The sequence below is a fragment of the Corythoichthys intestinalis genome, chromosome 3 (genome assembly GCF_030265065.1).
Source record: "Corythoichthys intestinalis isolate RoL2023-P3 chromosome 3, ASM3026506v1, whole genome shotgun sequence".
NCBI lineage: Eukaryota > Metazoa > Chordata > Actinopteri > Syngnathiformes > Syngnathidae > Corythoichthys > Corythoichthys intestinalis.
In genome coordinates this window covers 9,392,876-9,413,522 of record NC_080397.1, presented here as the reverse complement: position 1 = coordinate 9,413,522, position 20,647 = coordinate 9,392,876, and the positions used below count along the sequence as shown (strand labels likewise).

Below are 20,647 nucleotides of genomic sequence, written 5' to 3'. Positions count from 1 at the left end.
GCAGCGCGCCTTCAAGCCGTTCATGTGAGTCAGCTAGCGCTGTCCGTGCATGGTTAACTTATTTACTGCCATTGACGGCGATAGACGTCCAAGGATTGGGCATCTATGGTCGTCATTGGCACTGAAACGTGAACATTCTGTGGTTTTTCTTCTGCTACTTATGTGAATAAGTTACATATTTCACTTTAAAATTTGTTTTTATTAAAATGTTGAGAAACGGGCATTGAAAAAACTAGTTCCTTGTTTGTGTCCTTAACTCATTAGCTGCCATAGACGAAGATAGACGTTCAATGCGTTTTGACTGAGAGTGCGGCAGTGAATGATTGCTGTCAACATTCCCAGTCAAAATGGATTGGACGTCAATGACTGGGAAATAGTATCATTTTGTTGCTTTATTCTGCTGCTGATTTAAGTTAATAAGAGTTTATTGCACCAACATTTTTTTTTTTTTAACTTTCGTGAATCAGGCACTGTGTGCCAACCTCTCGTCCACCCCTGTCATTTCCCTTATAGTCTTTTTTTTTTTTCTTCCACTTGTAGTTTCCACGGGACTGCCTGACGCGCGGGGAGCCTTGCTCGGAGCCCTCTATCCATATATGGGCATCTACGTCACACCAAGGTCCAGCCCACTATTAATGCCGCCTCACTGAAGTCCCCGTCTCCAATAGAGCAAGTACACCGCCACCACTCATATAATTTTTTAGCACAGTCCACACTGGAACCACAAGCAACCCACAAAAGGCTGTCACTACTCCCGAGTCCGAACACACTACGGGACAAGGATTCGGGAGGAGATCAATTTCAATTGGGAGTCGCCGCAAACCGGAGCCGAATCCTCGCACCTGGAGGGGGGATAACCAGCCTATCGCTCCGCGCACGTCGCCCAGCCTCCTTCTCACCCATGCCGGAGTGACTCGCAGTGCTATGACCGGGAAAGTGGCGGAGAAGCTCCCTCTTACCATGAGCAGTTTAATAAACAGCATCCCCGACAGCCTGTACCCAGAAGAGGACGTTCCCACCTCGATGAACATTTTCACCAGCACGGAATCTATTAACCACTACTCGCAGATGAACACGGGTAAGAACAAGTCTGTTTTTTTCTTCTTTTGAAACTATTTTTAATTTGTAAGAGGGAAGGAAGTGAGGGAGAAGTTGCGGAGGGGCACCTGTTAACGCGCGGATCATCGCGCACGTTACGCCGCTCGCTCTGTGCTCTCTGCCGGTTGAGTGGCGCGCGGGTCCCCGCTGACAGCGCACACCTGTGGAGGTCCACTTCTGCTCATTTTAAACTTGTATTCGGATTTTTTTTTATTACAAAAATTTAGTAACGCTCTATAAAAAGAAGAAACACGCACTCACGCACACAAACAAAAACATTTCAAAATATTTTATTCCAGATTCTTCTCTCGTAATTTCTGAAAATGAGTACCCCAAACATGTTTAAATTGCTTGTTCATCTGCAATTTTCTTAAATTTCTTAACCACAAGCGTTCAATTTTAATTGCATTTTCCTCCCGACGAAACCGCGCGGAGGCCCGCGTCAAACCTCCTTTTGTGCACTCTAACCGCGAGGCCCTGCACTTGCACGTAATCCAGATTATCATGTATATTTCTATTAATTCCGTCGCGCACATTGGCAGGAAATCAATGAGCAGCAATTGTGCGTGCGGTTTCATTTCCGCGAGGCGCATTGAGTGCAAGATTTTCATATTTACACCCACCTGAAATTGTGGTAATAAATAAAAGCAGCATACACAAGCAGTGATTTACCAATAAAAAAAACTCCAATTCATTAATGCCAAATGAAAAGGTGACAGTACAACGTTTGACATATTTTTAATTCATCCCAAAATATAAGACTATTATTACAGAATTACGTATATAATAAATGTGCTTATAAAAGAGCAGGTATGTTGTCTTACATTATTATTTTTTGAAAACATAAAGCACCGTATGACCTATATTCCGGTTAAAATAAAAATCTGAAAAGTGAAATGAGGCTTCAGTGTAAAATGCAGCATTTAAAAATGACAAATGTAACATTAGTCATACACGCCAGGGATTTAAATGTATACATTTAAATGGGTTTTCCCTTTAGCCAAATTGCTTTAATTATGAAGTGGCATTTAAATTTAACCTGTATATGTGCCTTTTATGCAATTTTAGTTTACGGTAAAATAGGGCATATTTTGGGGGTGAGACGATGACATTTTTTGATCAAATTCATTAAAGTTTGTGATCAAATCTGGTTAAATAGTAAATATAAAGATGTCACAGCCCCCCACCCCTCTCCCTTATATACAGATGTCTGTTAAATAAATGAGCGTGCATGGCGCAGGAGGCGTCCCACCCAAAAGGAAGTCAGATGATGTTGCCATTGAGTTTGGCTGTGCTCCTGAGGGACACAATGGCTGGATCAAAAGGGGTGTTTAGGTTGTGATTTATGTGGGCTTGCGGGATCGCAGAGGGACAGTCACCACTACTTGAGATGCAGAACTCAGTCACTTGAATTGACTGCTCGGACGGCACTGGTCTTTCTTTAAGAAAAATTAGGATTTTAAGATATAAATTCAAGACAAGACAAACCCACAGGACTATGAGTTTGACTTAAAAAAAAAAAAAAAAGAATTGAGTTTTTTTTGGTGTCACTTTTTCTTCTTTAGTAATGCTTAAAGAACCCGAGTGGATGACGTCTTCCTTTGTTTTGTTCTAACCTAGATAATATCATGGATATAGGCATGGGAAGCGAGAAAGCCGGTGCGGAGATTCAGTACGGGTCAAGTTTCCAGTCCAACCGGAGCGGACAGACGGTCACGTACCTGGGAAAGTTCGCATTCGACACGCCGCCCTCGGGTGGCATCGGCGGCTCCGGCTGGTGTTCCGACAACAACATCATCAGCCTGGTCAGCGCGGGGATCCTGGGCGTCTCTCCGTCGCCCGGCACGGTAAGCGCCCAGACGCCATCCTCTGCGGCCGGTATGGGAGGACAAAACTCAGACATGGAGCAGGTGTACGGCCCGCCGCTACCCGCTTACTCCACCTGCGGCGACCTGTACCAGGACCAGGTGTCCTTCCACCACAGTCCCGCCACCAGCACTGCTCTAGCTTACCCCGCGAACGACTACCACTCCACGTCGAAAGCCTCCATGGATGGCAGCCTTTTCTCCATGATCCCCGATTACAACCTCTTCCATCACCAAGGGGAAGTCAGCGTGATGGAGCACAAGCCGTTTCAGACTATGGACCCCATCCGGGTCAACCCGCCGCCCATCACGCCCCTGGAAACAATTCGAGCGTTTAAGGACAAACAGCAGATTCACCCGGGGTTCATCGGCGGGCAGCAGCACGCTCCGCCCCACCACGCTCCCCCGCAGACTCTGACACTGAAACCCATCCGACCGCGAAAGTACCCCAACCGCCCTAGTAAAACGCCCGTCCACGAACGTCCACACGCGTGCCCGGCGGAGAACTGCGACCGGCGCTTCTCGCGCTCGGACGAGCTGACACGGCACTTGCGCATCCACACGGGCCACAAGCCCTTCCAGTGCAGAATATGCATGCGCTCCTTCAGCCGCAGCGACCACCTCACCACGCACATCCGCACGCACACCGGCGAGAAGCCCTTTTCCTGCGAGTTCTGCGGGCGCAAGTTCGCCCGCAGCGACGAGAGAAAGAGACACGCGAAAGTTCACCTGAAACAGAAGGACAAGAAACCGTCGGACAAAGGAAACGGTGGGGTCGGAACCCACGGTTCTCCACCCAATTCCTGCGGGGGGCCCACCATGGGGCCCTCGTGACCGAAGTCCGCCCCGGACTTCGACTCGGGACAATGGGGCCGCGTCTGTAACCAGAAAATCAACAGGTGACTCTTCCGTCTGTTTTCGAGATGGATGCCGCCGCTCGAAACAAGAAGCTGCCGTGCCGACGGAAGAGAATCTATCACATTCCGTCCAAAAGGCCGCCGCCACTTTTGTACATTTCTTAACTGAGAGCAAGCCAGAATCTATCGAAACAGACAAATTAAATAATGAGAGGAGCAGAGTGAAAGGGTGAGTCGTCTGGGATGTATGCATTTATTTTACTAGGCTGTTAAAAAGTGCAATTGGTTGTGTTTGCGTACTGTCATGGACACCTTATTAGTGGCACTCGTCTATTTTTTGTTACAGTGTGTTGTTTTTTTCCTTCTTTTTTTATATTTGAATGTTGTTTTCGCCAATGAATGTGCCAAATGTATTGTGGTAACTCAGCCAACCTTGTTGTTCTTATTATTGTGCCTGATATTTGCCAAACATAACAAGAGTGAGCTCAAAGAAAAGGCCAGATTCTAAACTGTTTGACTAAATCTAAATATCCATTGTTACATGGCTGCATGCCAATAATACTATGTAAAGAAAATCAGTTTTAACTCATTAGCTGCCGTTGACAGGCATAGACGTCCAATCCAGTTGAACAAGGACCCTCCAGGTTCAAACGGATTGGCCGTCTACTAGTGACAAACTCGTTTAAATTCACAGCAGAACAATGAAAAGAGCCACATGAGTGGACCCCTATCATCAATGGCACTGAAAGAATGAAAAAGTCTCTTGCTTTTGTACCGTATTCAAAGTTATGCACTCAATTGTGCACGTCACGATGCACAATATGTAAATACAAAAATATCTGCATCAATTAAACGAGAACCTTTGGACCGAATGCTTGTGGAGGATATGTTTAAAGCATTAAAACTCTATGAAATAAGATTTGATTGGAGCATTTTCAACATCCCGAAAGTGCTAAACTCTCTTGAACTGCTGCATAAAGCCAACATTTTTTTCTGAAGTGGTTTTATCTTGACCATTGTGCTGAAAGGAGGTGAAAACACACATCACGTCTTCTTAAAAATGCGTTTTAACCGCTCGACAATAATCTCAGATGCTGCAGTTCCTTCCAAAAGCTGACCTTTGTCTTCAACTTATGTTACAAAACTAAATCGGCGTACTCCGAACTTATCTTCGATACAAGAGATATGAACTTATTTCATTACTCTCAATGTGCATTTTGGGACTAATAACTACATTCATGTGGCAAGACTGTTTCTCATTTGATTTTATTAGTATCCTTACTTCCAGAACTTTATTGATGATATAATTATGTTATCAAGAACCATCAAGTTTGACTGGTGGAGATCCCCCCCTGTCCCCCAAGGATTTGGTTGTGCTTGAGTTGTTAAATGACAGTATGTGATGAAAAATGAATAGTGGACAAGCGCAAAGGCTGAAAGGAGTGTTCTAACAGAGAACACGTTGTAGTAGAAGCGTCACTCTCTGCTGGAACAACCAGTTTTCGCTGCTGAGCTTCCTGGCGAGTGTCCACTGACTTTCCAATTATTTTGGCCTCACAGGGTCTTTTCTCAACTCATCTACATGGATAAATGAACAAGCATCCAGAGAATTGAGAGCAAACTATACATAAAATAGAAAAAATATAAAAAATGGCGCACTTTAAAACTTTTTTTTTGTGTGTGTTTGTTTTAAATCGCATCTGATTGCTTGTGAGATTTCCTGGAAAAAAACGTCATGTAGCAGCTATTTCCATGCAGTAAAGCACAAAGCAATATAGTCTATAATGTGGTTGGATAGAGGAATTATTTATGTTAAATGTAATATCAATGTTGAAAAGTGTAACATTAGCCCGTGATTATGAAGCAGGGGTGGGGAAGATTTTTTTTTTTTTTCCGTTTCAACTAAATTCATGAGACTATTTACAATGATATAAGGCGGAAAACATTCAGGTGACTTGAAGTTCCACTCTGAGATGACCATTTGGCCAAATTTCAAAATTGTCCTATATGCATGTGTGACACATCATTGGAAAGCTTAAAATCTCAATTTTCTGGGGGACGAAATATTTTCAACAGGAGGGCATTAAAAAAAAAAAAAAAAATTAAACAGCGAAACCCTAACTGGAAGTGAGATCATGAAAGAGCATAATTAAAGACGCCATGATTTTATCGAGATATTTTCACGTACTTACCTTGTTTCGATCCAAAAACTCCGTGTAGCATGTCTCACCTAGTGTCAATACAGCTGTGAATAGCCACAGCCGGACTTTGGAGGGATTTTATGGGTGAAACACGGTAATATAACAAGGGTCGCAACGCGAAAGTCACAGACAAAAAGGAGTGGTCGAGATTTTCTTTTTCAAATATTGACCCTTTTAAAGATTTTTTTTTCCAATTTTTCTTGGTTTGGATCGATTATCATCTACAATATCGGGGAAAATGCGACAGTAACAAAAAAATACAATTAAGTGATAGTTATGAGGTAGATATCCGTGAACTATTTACAGACACTTTTTTCATTGTGACGTAAAATGTTTAAAAATTTAAAATGTACAAGTGAATAATTTTATAATGTCGTTTTTTTTTTTAACTAAATTTTAGACATCAATTAATGATTCTAAGCTAAAAATGATAGAAAATTTCGAATAATAAATGTAATTCTTTTTATGGCTGGGTGGAAACAAAAGCGGTTGCGCGGTGTCTGTAAACGGGGGTCTCCAGGGTAAAACGGACAATTTAAAAATAGTTTGGGGGCTTAATGCGCTATGAAACTGCTATGGCAGCATATAGACATATTGTTCTGTCAAACACAACAGTTCTTTTGGCTTAAAATACAGCACTTTATTTTATAGAGGGGTGCAACTGCTTTTTCAGCCATGTCTATGTTTTCCGCCATAAGCATTTTCGGATTAAATGTTTTGAAACTTTTGAAGTCATTCACTGCCATTGACAGTGATAGCCGTCAAATCCATTTAAACTGAGATGTCTGAAATGAATAAAAACAGGTCTCGCACTCTGTTTATGTCCCCCACTAACACTCAAAATATGTTTTTTTAGTCAATTCAATCATATTTAAGTCACTGCAAATCATTTTTACAATATTTAAGTCATTGCCTGCCATTGATAATGATAGACGTCCAATTAATTTCAACTAGCGATCAAATGACCGTGATAGACTGGTGTGACTGCATCTACGCGAAGAACCCCACAGAGTTCCAGCTCATTTGGTCGAGATGAAGTAAAATCATTTCGGCATCTTGTGTCACTCTTGGATTTAGTAATATTAACACATGAATATTTTTCCAGCATTAACTTATAGGCTGCCATTGATGGCAATGGGCGTGCAGTCCATTTTGACTTGGATGGTTGCCAGCGAGTTACTGTCAGTCCCAGTCAAAATGGATTGGACGTCTAGCACCATCAATTAAAGCTAATAGGTTAATTTATGAAATGATGTTAAACAGTAACAAAAGTAGGAAGATTTTTTTTTTCTTTTTCTAGATAGATAGATAGCTTTGATTAAAAGACTCGAGGTCCAGATTGCAACCACACAAGGAAAAGATTAAAAAAAATAATAAATAATAATAAAAAGCGAACTATCGTATTTTTCGGACTACAAGCCGCTACTTTTTTCTCACCGTTTCTACCCTACGGCTTTTATAAGGAAGCATCTTATTCATGGATTTTTTTTTTTTTTTTTGACAAATGAGCTTCATATTTTCTTCTGAAAAATATTGGATGATTAGACATTTATCAAAATTTTGCCATGACATAGCTTTCAGCCTCTATACTAGTACCAATAAAGCTTGCCAGAAACTCGTCAGACTTACTCAAAAACACAGAATTGTATATATGGCTCCTTCTGACACTATATGCAGCTACAAAAGAACAATTATGAATGGATGGGCATCCACTATTTGCAACGACAAGAGAACGCAATGCTAGCATTGATTAGCCGTTTTCAACGGGCGTTAGGCGGACTTTATTGCCCCAGTATGCTAAAACAAAGTTGCTATATAAGAGCTAATGCTAGATGTTAACTGCTTATAAGAGGATTTCATCCACTTCAAGTTTAAAAGGCAAATTACAGTGGATTATGTATCTTTTCAAATGTAGTGAACCGTTTTTTTTTTTTTTTAGTTTAGTTTAGTTTTTAAGCTTTCAGACAACAATGGTGATGTTGATGCATGTTTTTCTGGTTTATAAATATATTTTTGATCAATCAAATATTTCTGTGTAACATCAACGTAAATATCCAATGTTAAGATATGGACACCTGTGGCTTACAGTCAAATACGACATATATGTTGATGTATTTCTAAGATTTTGTGTAATCTGGCCGTTGCGGTTTTCATCAGGTGCGCTTTATAGTCTAGAGATTACAATATAGTGGTACAGCACTGGATCTCCTATTCACCCACTTTTAAAAAGCACCTATACCAGTGCTTCCAGAACCGTGACAAGAACTGCAAAATGTTGGTCAGGCCCAAGACTATCACATGTTTAGGGCTATTCAAACGACCAATAAAATTAAACATCAACATCCTTAAAACACACTGGAGAGTATTCACCCGAGCAGCTACAAACATGTCCGAGGCGCTGCTTTTTATTAGAATATGCCAGAATTACTTTCTGGTCAATGTAAAAACAGTTCATGTTTTTTCAGTGGCAGTCAATGAATTAATAATTTGTTTTCGAGTTTGCAATGTCTAAATCAGGGGTGATCGTGGTGAGCGTAGTAGACATCAAATAGTCCACAAAAAAAAAAAAAAAAAAAAAAAAAAAAAAAAAAAAATCAATTATTCAAAAAAGTACAAGTGATCCAATCTTCTAAATCACAGATGTCAAACTCAAGGCCTCGGGGGCTGATTGGGCCCACCACGTTATTTTGTGTGTCCCATGAAAGTAAATGATGCGCACTGACTTTGTTTTCTTGCTAAAATAACATTTCAAAATTTAAAGAAAATTAATGAATGGTGGAAAATGAGAAAATATTTACACATGTTCTTCCTTTAAAAAAACCCAAAACAAAGTAAAACATTTTTCTTGAATTCAAAATAAAATCTTTGGTTTTAAGAGGCACAAAAATAAGGATTTGAACAATTTTTAGGTCTCTACACATTTCATCTTTGGCTAACAAAGTCACTTTGGCTAACACTGACAAACTGACATTAGCCTGAGCTATGCTAGCTTGTTCTATAGTGATTGATTTATTTAAAAAGGACACCAAAAACAGGTTCGCATAAACACTTAACTCATTCACTGCCATTAACAGCAATAGACGTCCAATAACAGACATTCTAGCTCAAAAGGATTTAAAGTCTATTACTGATAACAGCCATAAATGAGCAGTGTTGTTAATCTTACTGAAAAAAAGTAATTAATTATAGTTACAAATTACTTCTCCCAAAAAGTAATTGCGTTAGTAACTCAATTACCTGAATGTAAGAGTAATTAGTTACTTGGCAAAGTAATTGGTGATAATTACTTTTTTTTTTTCCTCAAAAAAAAAAAAAAAAAAAAAAAAACATTGGCCACACGATGAGAAGTTTTTTGTGAAGGTTTTTGTTACAATTGGCCCGAGCCCAATTCTTTACCCTAATTTACCCTTTACCCTGAATCCACTGTTGAAAGTTGTTAAAATTGCTCCCATTATTGCATTAGTTCCCTTCTCTCTACTTTCGACTTATGAAAGTTTTAAAACTGTTTCATCATTTAAAGATAGATTCAAGTCAAGGTTTTGCCGATTTAGAAGTATTTTAGATTAAAAGTTACTTAGGTTCGCCAGGAAGGTTCTCTACAACAGAGCCGTTCTAAAAAGTCTACTGCTTTAAGATGGCGGCTGTCTACTAACTCATTTAGTGTCATGTCTGTCATTTTGCATCTAGTTATATCTATGTACAGTACATGTGTTATCTACCATGTCTACCATGTCTACCATATCTACTATAACATGCGGGCGTAGTTTGTAGGCTATCTGCTACAACATGTATTATTAGAGCTACCGAGCATCGCGTTTGCGCGGCGTCACAACTTTCTTGCCTCCTACCTACTCCTGCTCTGCTCTGTCGTCTCGGTGAGTCCGTCTCCCTCAGACTTTTCGACCAATATAGTAACGCATAGTAACGCATGCCTTTCCGTCCTCAGTAACGGTAACGGCGTTGCCAAGATGAGAAAAGTAATTAATTAGATTACCCACTACTGAAAAAAATAACGCCGTTAGTAACGCCGTTATATTGTAACGCCGTTATTAACAACACTGTAAATGAGTTAACTTAGATTTTAGCAACAAAATGTCCGATTGACCCCTTGACTAGATCAAATATGGGTTCCCCACCCCGTCATAGCTTTCTTTGAATTTACGTGACCAAAAAAAGAGAAGAAACTATTCTCGAATTGACACTTGCTTAGTGAGAATAGATGTGTTTAATTATATAGTGAGCGTGGCCTCCTCGCCGTTGCATTGTGTTGAGGAATGCAGCACCGTTTTTCTCCCCATGACTAAATGAAGCCATGTAATTACAACCTCACATATTCAATATGTCATTGGTCACATCCTCTTGACTGTGTTTGTCATTTCTGTTTATTTTTTGTGTTGTTGTAATGAACAGATGGATTCACGCTCTCCTCATTCCCACCCCCTCACTCGACAGTTTGGTGGTAGCAGGAAAATAATCCTCCGGTGTGAATCCTATAGATTTTTTTTTTGTTTAAGAATATTAAACAGTCCCTTCTCCGAGAACAATATCATTTATATTTTTACAAAACCGGAGGCTGGAATATGCCTCATCTTCCTTCTCGGCTCCACGTTGGACGCGATCCAACATCAGCAGCCATTTTGGTGCCAAACTGGGTTGCAGGGTTGGCTGATCAAAAACAATATGCGATGAAAACTCCAAATGGGAAAAAAAAAAAAAAAAAAAAGTGACCTCAGTCTGCTTGAGAGCGGAAGGCAGCCGTATGCTAATATTTGTGTTTTAATTGTCCAACTGGGCTTGTGTGTAGATAGTTAGGGCTACTCAAGGGGTGGCTTCAGGGATCTCGTGGCTAGCTAGGCCAGTGTTTCTCAAAGTGTGTTAACCCCCCAAAAAACGAAATTTTTATCAATGTCTAACCTTCACAATCTTTCAAGTTCAAGCAGTCCACTGGATACTGATGCAGTAGTTAATATTGGTTATGGAGGAGTATGTGAAAAGTGGTGCTTTTGCTGGGGGGGAAAAAACATAATAAAATTTGAGAAACACTGATCTAAGGCAACACTACGGCGTTCACACACGCACTGTTTTTGTTGTGTTGTGTTTCCTTTTCAAGGCAGTATATCCTCATGTTTGCATGTGCACGGAAATGTTCCCAAGCGCTGCCTGCCCGATTTCTGTGGGCGGCGTTCATTTCTTTATTATGCATGAAAATACAACGGGTGGGAATAACGGAATACGAAGCATTCCGAGATGGATGGACACTTTGAGACGCACACTGGGATAACTGTTCCGTTAGTTTGTTTTTTAATTTTTTTTTTCAAGAAAAGAAAAAACAAAACAAGAGGTCTTGTTTGAAATGTCGTGGATGTCTTTGGACTATTTTCATGTTTCTATTACCTTACAATAAGGTTCTTTTATGACGAGCTGAATATTGAAATGAATTTTACTCTATCCTTGTTTACTTGTCATGCAAATGTTTTGTCATTTCTATGTAAGTACTTGAATAAAGAAAGATACTCCGTATCTAGCGTTTGGTCCGTTACACAGCTGAAACTGTATCGCAATAGTTGTATTTTATGTCAAAATTCTGCACGGCAAGATTTTGCATCGTAGCTGGACTCACACAAACGTTTCAGTCAGTAAAGCATTTATCAAGATTGGGTGACCTCAATGACCCTGGATGATCTTGAGAAAGAGGCCCCCAAAAATCGAATTCATTCAAGGTCCAATCCAGTTTGAATGGGCTAATGATTGCTGCCAACCCTCTTGGTCAAAATGGGTTGGATTTCTATCACAGCCAGTATGTTAACATTTGGTATCCAAGTGTGGCCCACATGAGTCAAAATGTGATAATCGTACAAAATTGTTTTCATGGATAAAATTATAAATTAACTCATACACAGCCCTTGACAGCGATGGACATCCAATCCATTTAAACCGGGAGGCTCATTGGCCGCTTCTAATAATAACTTAGATATTATAAATAAAATTAAATTAAATGTAGTCCTTTGGGTGAGCCTAAACCCACAGTCACAGATCAACATTATTACCGTCAGAGATAAAAATAATTAAATAAATTTCCATAAAAATCATGTGTGTATGACACGCATCATGTTTACAATATACACACATTTTCTCAACATGGACAGTTGCCAGAGAGGAAAAAAACAAGTGTTTTACCACCGCTAAACACACTAAACACGCTGGAGTTAACTCTCATAGCTGGTGGAAAACATTCATGACAGTGTTTACGAACCTTTAATCTTGTAGAAATGCGAAATCATATTGGAGGTATTGGAGCCTTGGTTGAGCCTTGCAGCTGCAAGTGAGGGATTTCTCCCTGCATTTTTGGAACATATGAAATAGCTATTTCCTACGCATTTTGGCACGTAGAAAGCAGTTGCAGCGTAAAATAATGATGGTATCGAGTTTTATAAGGCATGTCTTACGTTCATTGATGTCTCATATCACCAGAGAAATGCTTTTTTTTTTTTTTTTTTTTTTTTTTTTTTTTTACCAAAATCACGATTCATTGTGCTATCACGTCTGATCACGAGAAATGACGTTTTTGCGATAGGATGACTGCACAGACAAGCAGCAATGTTCATATCAGGACCCTTTTTCAATCGGTAAATATTAGGTAACAATGATTACGTCAGTTCCTTAAAATGGCCAAAATAGATAAAATGATATCTCCTTCAATAGTTTTTGATATAATTTTGCACTGAAATGTGTTTTTAGGCTACTGTGAAAGCATGAATATTGAGCAGTCTTTGCATATCTCCAGAATAGAATCCAAGATGGCTGCCACCGGTCCGAAATCCCTACCTTAGAAGCCAGGGCGCAGTTGCACCACCAGCACCCCCCTTGAGTTCTGCCCCTAGGCAGTAGTATTTTACAGTGTGGCCAATTTCTGACTCAAGGGTAGCCAGTATAATCAAGGTTCGCATAGGGACGGTAGGGATATAACACTACCAACTTTTCAGGATGCTCAAATTGTTCCCTCCAACTTTTAAGCAACCTTATTTGCATTATATAATGACTTCAGTTATATAGGTAATTTGGATTGTCTCCCCCTATGTCGTAAGGATAGAATTGACCCTACGATTGTTAAGTGACTTATTTTCCATTATGTTCCGACTTACATTTAAACCTTTTCACTGCTGAGTGTGCCAGTCCATTTTTCCCCTCAAATGCATGTTTGATTGGCTGATGACTTGACCCCACCCATACGCACACACGAACTCACAGCCCTATCCCCATGCCGCCTCTTCCGCCCCCTTCAAAGAGGAGTGACATTAGGTTTTTTTTTCTCCAGCAGCAGCTGCAGCCACTGTAAGTAATGTAAAAAGATGTCAATATTGTGGAGGTGGGGAATGCACCACAAATTTTGCTACTGAAAGTCCAACCTGTATCAGCGTGAGCATAACATTAAAGTGTGTGAATTTGCTAACCTGCAAAACTCGAGTAGGAAGCTGCTTAGAGAGAAGTGTCCTCCTAAAGGTATTTGCAACTGTTAACGTTAATAAAACTGTGAGAAATGTAGTGAACTGAGGTTTATCCCTTTCTCCCCAATTTTAATTTTTATTTTATTTATGTGGTTTTAAAGCAGCCCAAAGGAGCTTTCATTTATTTTGTTGAGTTTGGCTGTGCTTGTGGACAAAGAAAAGAAGGCTGAATTTTTACTTATTTTTGTTATTCGCTGACTAAGAGTTTTTTTCAGTTATATTTCATTTATATATTTATATATTATATATGTTAATTTGTCACCAATGTTGCGTGGTCTTAAGAAAAATGCTTATTTTTTGCCTTCCTGAATAGTTAAAAGATTATTAAGAAGTTCATATTTATTGTGTATTTTAATATAATTTGACAATATAATAAATTTGAAAATATTGAAATACAAATTTGCTAATTAAATCCAGACATTTATTGTGGAAGTTTTCAAACTGTTCCTCTAGTAGTTTTTGAATGGTTTGAATGGAACTGTGTGTCACCTGAACCAATACATATGAAAGCTAGTAGGTCAATACATATGTACTTTTCTTTGATCATTTAGCCTATCAATTAATAAGGTTCATATTCGTGAGAAATGTCGCCCTGACCCTCATTCACCCAATCTGCTTGGTCTTATTAATATCCCGTCCCCAGCAAAAAGTGTGCACGCAGGTTATGCTGTTATATCTTCCCTACCAATGTTGAGACCAAACCTATTTTGAGTGTAGTGATTTCATAACCATCGTAATTTGGTCCAATTTCCTTGTCTTTGTTAAGACTGGCAGTAGCATTCTGTATTAGTTGCAGCTTCCTGTCTGATTTTTTTACAAAATAAAACATGCAATTATTCTATTACTTTTATTAATGTAAAGATTTACAAATTTTAAAAACTTGAAACAGATTTACTTGAGTCATATCAACACAAATTACATAAAAATGGGTAACGCACTGACTGCCATTGACCGCAACAGACGTCCACCATCATCGATAAGCGAATGATCGATGCTAGTTGTATGGAGGTAGATTTGTGTCTTTATTATTCAATCCAAAAAAAAGTTGCTTCAATCAAATAAAAAGTTGTTTCAATCAAAATATATATTTTCAATCGAAAAAAACGTCTCTTCAATCAAAAAAAATGTGTTTGAATGCAAAAATAAATTTGAAACTCAAAAAAATCTATTTGAAAACTATTTTTCTTTGATTGAAAATTTTTTTTTTTATTTAAGTCAAGTTTTTTTTAATTGAAACACCATTTTTGATTGAAGTCATGTCATTTTGCGTTTGGACCACATTTTGGCTAGGACATTTGTGTCTTTATTATTCAATCAAAATTTAAGTCGCTTCAAACAAACAAACAAAAATTTTCAAAAGAAAAATCACTTCAATCCAAAATTTTTAAAAATTCAATCGTAGAAAAAAAGGTTTGAATGTGAAAAAATATTTGAGACTCAGAAATTTGCATTTGAACACTTTATTTTTCATTCAAACTGTTTTCTTTGATTGAAGCAATCCTTTTTGTGTTCAAGCCATATTAGGGGTAGGACATTTGTGTCAAAATCATTCAATTGCAATAAAAGTTGCTTTAATCAAAAAACTATTTTTAATCAAAGAAAAAAATCATTTGCAAAAATATATATTTTTTGAAAATATATTTTTTTTAATTTGAAATATATATATATATTTTTTATTGAAGTATCACTTTTTTTGAAAAGCAAAAAGTTTTAAACTCTTTTTTTTTTTTCAAAGTGGAAAAAGTTTTGAACACACTTTTTTTTTGAAGTGGGAAAAGTTTTGAAGGCACTTTTTTTCGATTGAATCATTTTGACACAAAGATTCAACTTCAACGCTAGTTCCGGTGTGTTTGAGTGGCAGCTGATTGCGCCAATGGCATAAAAGTATGAAGCAAGAATAATGGCCACCAGGTCTCCATCCAGCCATCGGAGTCTCCTGGAGTCCAAGCCGAATATAGGGCACTGGTACGGGGGTGTAACATCGGCATTTCACCGGAGTACGGTGCCCTGCTGCTTAATGTGATTCAACACGGCGAACTTCACCCGCTGCCCTGACATGACGGTTGGCAATCGGTTCCAACCGGAGTGTCCGCGACGCGCCGGTACAAGAGTGGTCGGCGAGTGGCCCAACACTAGCCTGCCCAGTACGAGAGTGGACTACCGGCGAGTCGCCGGCGTCCACGCCTGGAGCCCCGTCTCTTCAACTTTGAATGAGTGTCGTGTCATTCGCGGACCGTCCACTCGACAGCCGGCTTCCGCGCCTGGGGGGTGATATTGGGGTCCGACCAGTGTGCCGCGACAGGGCAACGTGCGGTTGCGGGTACTCCGGTGAAATGCCGATGTTACACCCCCGTACCAGTGCCCTATATTCGGCTTGGACTCCAGGAGACTCCGATGGCTGGATGGAGACCTGGTGGCCAATGGCCATTATTCTTGCTTCATACTTTTATGCCATTGGCGCAATCAGCTGCCACTCAAACACACCGGAACTAGCGTTGAAGTTGAATCTTTGTGTCAAAATGATTCAATCGAAAATAAGTGCCTTCAAAACTTTTCCCACTTCAAAAAAAAAGTGTGTTCAAAACTTTTTCCACTTTGAAAAAAAAAAAAGAGTTTAAAACTTTTTGCTTTTCAAAAAAAGTGATACTTCAATAAAAAAAATATATATTTCAAATAAAAAAATATATTTTCAAAAAATATATATTTTTGCAAATGATTTTTTTCTTTGATTAAAAATAGTTTTTTGATTAAGGCAACTTTTATTGCGATTGAATGATTTTGACACAAATGTCCTACCCCTATTATGGCTTGAACACAAAAAGGATTGCTTCAATCAAAGAAAACGGTTTGAATGAAAAATAAAGTGTTCAAATGCGAATTTCTGAGTCTCATATATTTTTTCACATTCAAACCTTTTTTTCTACGATTGAATTTTTAAAAATTTTGGATTGAAGTGATTTTCCTTTTGAAAAAAAATTTTTTTTTTGTTTGAAGCGACTTAATTTTTGATTGAATAATAAAGACACAAATGTCCTAGCCAAAATGTGGTCCAAACGCAAAATGACATGACTTCAATCAAAAATGATGTTTCAATTAAAAAAAACTTGACTTAAATCCCCCCAAAAAAATTCCAATCAAAGAAAAATAGTTTTCAAATATATTTTTTTGAGTTTCAAATTTATTTTTGCATTCAAACAATTTTTTTTTTTTTGATTGAAGAGACGTTTTCTTCGATTGAAAATATATATTTTGATTGAAGCAACTTTTTATTTGATTGAAGCAACATTTTTTTTTGATTGAATAATAAAGACACAAATCTACCTCCATATAGTTGACTATTGTGTCGCGGTGTTTCTCACAGAGGAAACTCAAGCTACTAATCCTCCAAACTTCCGGTTTGTTGCTCCGTCGTTTGGCCCAAAGGGATGACTTCCTGGGAAGAAAACACTAACTCGCTGAAACTGGATTAAATTTTAAGGCAAACATGAGCTGGTAAGTCACTTTTTTTAATTCAAAACACTAACGATTATGCAGTTTAATCCGAGTTGATATAGCCTGAAAAGAAACATTGGTAAGCAGAACCGGACATCGGCTATTTCCTGGTAGCTTTAAACAACATCAGGCTAGTTAGCGCTAACTCCTGTCAAAGACCCAAACGCATTTATAATATTCTTTAGGATTTAATAGGCACGTTCTTTTCGCAGCTGTTATGTTAATGTAATGAGTAAAGCCATGTTGGCTCCTTGGTACATTTTTGCTGTGTTGAAAGCAAGTTCCTGTGTAGTGAGCTAAGCTAACTCTGTCATTTCACAGTTACTTACACGATTCAAGTTTATTTGTATTATGTTTGTAATATTCATTAGAGTTTTTTAAACTATAATTTTATTTGACACGCGTTAGCCAAGTGGAAAGTTTATTTATTTATTTATTCATTTATTTTTAAAGGGGTCTCGTCATATTTTTACACTGCAGTAGTGCAACAGTTGCTATGTCAGGATAGCTAGTTTACCAAAGAAACATTGCACCAATAAAAGTCGTTATAATGTCACTAAGTAAATTTAATATTGTCCTTTTCTGTGAAAAAAAAAAAATCACATTGATCTGGGTGACATTACCATATAATAAATTGTAATAAATTTGATAAAATAAATAAATAAATAATAATACTATGTGATCATGGTGAAAGTCTCCCAAAACATGTATTCAAATTAGGGCTGCAGCTCTCGAATATTTTAGTAATCGAGTAATCGACTGAAAATTCTATCGAGTAATAAGATAAAACATATTTTTTAGGTAAAGAGCAATTATAGATATACATGAGAAAACAAGACATTTCATCTAATATTGAACCACTTTCAGTCAATCGATGTCTTTATTTTCGATGTACATTGTTGAAAACAGTCAACAATTGCATCTCAGGTGTGACTAGAATAAAAAAAAAAAAAAAGAGACCAATTCACTGCTTTCACTCAAAAAAACCTTTAGATCTTAGAAAAACATGTATTTATATTTCTTACCTAAAAATGCCATTCCACTTGATAACACACATGACTTAAAAGTTAGGTGTTTTTCCCACGTGTTTCAATTGAATTTCCATTTGTGTCAAGCTATTTTAAAGTTCTAGTTGAGTTTTACGTTAATCTAAACTGTAAGTCCTGATTGGCTTTTGAGTTTTTGCAGTGTTCAAAATAAATTTATTGTAACATATCAGTTGATATTATGGCGGAGATATTTGCATGTGTTGCTGAATGCACCGCGTGACGTGCGGAGGTGAGCGACAAACGTGCCTTTCTGTTGTTGTTGTCCTTCTGGCAGGTGCGCGTGCGTCGGCTGCGCAGACAGCAGTCGTGTGTTGGTTGTTCTACAAGTTCCCAAAAAATAAATACTTGCAACCTAACGAAGCTGATGACTCTTTGTCAACGTTACAGTATAATACCTGCTCTATTAGAGCACATTAGGGACCAGTGCTACTTGGTGTTTTATCTAGCAATGACTACTGAGCTAAAATTGACAGTTAGCATTAGTACATTTTTATTTTACACCCTCATCACTCTACAGCGCTATGTTTTCACAGATTAAATAAAGCCTGTATGTAAGACACGTTAGCTACGCATCAACAGTGGTCAAAATTAATAGAAACCTAGCCCTCCGCAGGGCTAACATTACGTGAGCAAGTGACAGTAAAGTTAATCATATTTAGTAGCGCTGAGAGGTCTACTGCTTTAAGATGGCGGCTGTTTACTAACGCCGCTGACTCTGTAATTTCGCATCTGGTTCAACATACACGTGATATCTATGAGACGATTCAGACGCTACATGCTCTGCGTAGCATCATGCGGGCTAGTTTTTAAGCAACGTCGGCGTAGTTTGTAGCGGCTGTCAGCTGCAGTAGGATATTTTTTTTTCAATTGCTTCTTCCTCTACGCACGTGACATCAGCGCGTTGTCCCGCATTAAAAAGTAGTCCAGGCAAAATGTGATGCTTAGAGCAAATTTAAACGATTCCTCGAGGTGCATAAAATTACTCGGATCAGTTTTTAAACTCGAGTTACTCGAGTTGCTCGAGTATTCGTTTCAGCTCTAATTCAAATTCTTCTAGTTTTAATTTCGTAATATAACATCGCAATATATCGCAAACCCCACCAAAATCGCAATGATAGTTTTTTCCAGTATTGTTCAGGCCTACTGTAGGCCTCCATTTAGTACGGAAAATTGATTTGAAACTCCCAAAAGTAGCACAGAAAATCCCTGATTGTGGATGCGACAGCGCTGTCTTTTAGGCAAAAGACGTGTTTCTTGCAATTTCAATGTCACAGTTGGCTTTCAAACTTTACGGTTTCATGTACAAATGCAAATATACTGTGATGATATGTTGGGGCTTTGAGTAGTCAACAAGATAGATGCTGGATTTAAAAAAAAAAAAAAAAGAAATCCCCTCAATATTACTAAGGAATTAATTTGGGCCAGATATTCATACTCTACACAGTGATAGAAAATTCCTGTATGGTTTCCTTTCACTAATACTACGTTACAGCTGCATCTCTAAGGAAAGTACTGTATACTTACATATTTGATCTGCAATTCGATTGTATTGCGTCACGATACACAAACCCAGGCAACGCCGGGCCATACCGCTATTTTTTATTTCAATTTAACGCTCCTCTGCATATTGTAAACCCTTTTGCCTCAATCTGGAGGATGTTGCCCTGCTAGTGCTCCAAAATAAATCACTTAAAACACTCCGGTCTGTATAGGTCTGCTTGTAATGGCTGTGCAGTTGGTGTCATGAAGCTTGTCGGCTTAGGAACCGTAACAAAAAGGGGGCGGAGCTTTTGCAATAGGTCAATTAATATGATTTTTACTTACACATCTTATAAATTTGCATTACTATTAAACCCCTAGGTACTGTCCTCCTACTGGACAGAGTGATTAACGTTAACGCCCCTTAATTAACGGGCTTTTTATGCTTCAACGCTGGGGCGACGCTGTAGTTACTCCGTCGGCGGCGTACCCTGCTTGGACCCTATGCCGTAGGCTGACGGGCCTCTCCTAAAAATCCTAACTACGCATCGAGGCGACACATTGCTATGTGAACGGAAAAGACTGTGATTGGTCCGGAATGCTGTGTGTTTGCTGGTGTGATATTAAAGGTTGAATTTGGCAAAGAAGATCGTCAAATCTGCCTGCTGACAATATTGAATATTTGTCATATTCAAAGATTGGACAGACCTCCTCCGCAAACGTTTTCTGCGTCTTCTGCATTTCAACATTTGGAGTAAAGCAATTCTTTTTCGATTTCGTTGAGCTCCAGCCAGAGAAACAATTGCTCCGTTTCTCTCATTAAAGAAACCAAGGAGTGATATGTGAAGCCCCGAAAAATCCTGCAAAACCACACAAAGACAAGGATACACCCCTAAGGACTAAAGCGTAATGTGTTACTTCTACACAGAGCTTCAAATGCTCATCAACGGCGTAGGCTCGACGCCGTAGTTCCACCGGCCGACGCAGAAGCATAAACTATACATTAGGCTACACGGGAGCCAGATGTGGCTCAATCACCTGTTTAGGATGTCTCCCTCATTTAAGTGTTCCATGCACATCTCACTGCGATGAAACCCCACA

The 20,647-nt window shown here is 38.8% G+C and overlaps 2 protein-coding genes across 4 annotated transcripts in view; both read left to right on the top strand.

Moving 5' to 3' along the window:
• Window positions 1-593: 593 nt before the first annotated feature.
• Window positions 594-9,203, top strand: egr3 (early growth response 3). 2 transcript variants are annotated; one of them, XM_057830876.1, is made up of 2 exons: window positions 594-1,078; window positions 2,737-9,203. In XM_057830876.1, the coding sequence occupies exons 1-2, from the start codon at window positions 925-927 to the stop codon at window positions 3,795-3,797; spliced, it is 1,215 nt and encodes a 404-aa protein (XP_057686859.1). In that variant the 5' UTR covers window positions 594-924; the 3' UTR covers window positions 3,798-9,203. The 2 variants fall into 2 exon arrangements, with proteins under 2 accessions (XP_057686859.1, XP_057686858.1); XM_057830875.1 differs by having other exon boundaries at window positions 597-1,078; window positions 2,719-9,202.
• A 7,698-nt stretch (window positions 9,204-16,901) lies between these two features.
• bin3 (bridging integrator 3) overlaps window positions 16,902-20,647 on the top strand; it is an 87,597-nt gene continuing 83,851 nt past the window's right edge. Inside the window, exon 1 of one of the 2 annotated variants that reach the window (XM_057832914.1) lies at window positions 16,902-17,018. In XM_057832914.1, the coding sequence (XP_057688897.1) occupies window positions 17,011-17,018 (8 nt within the window). In that variant the 5' untranslated portion in view covers window positions 16,902-17,010. The remainder of the gene's footprint in view (window positions 17,019-20,647) is intronic. The other variant, XM_057832915.1, reaches the window with a different exon arrangement.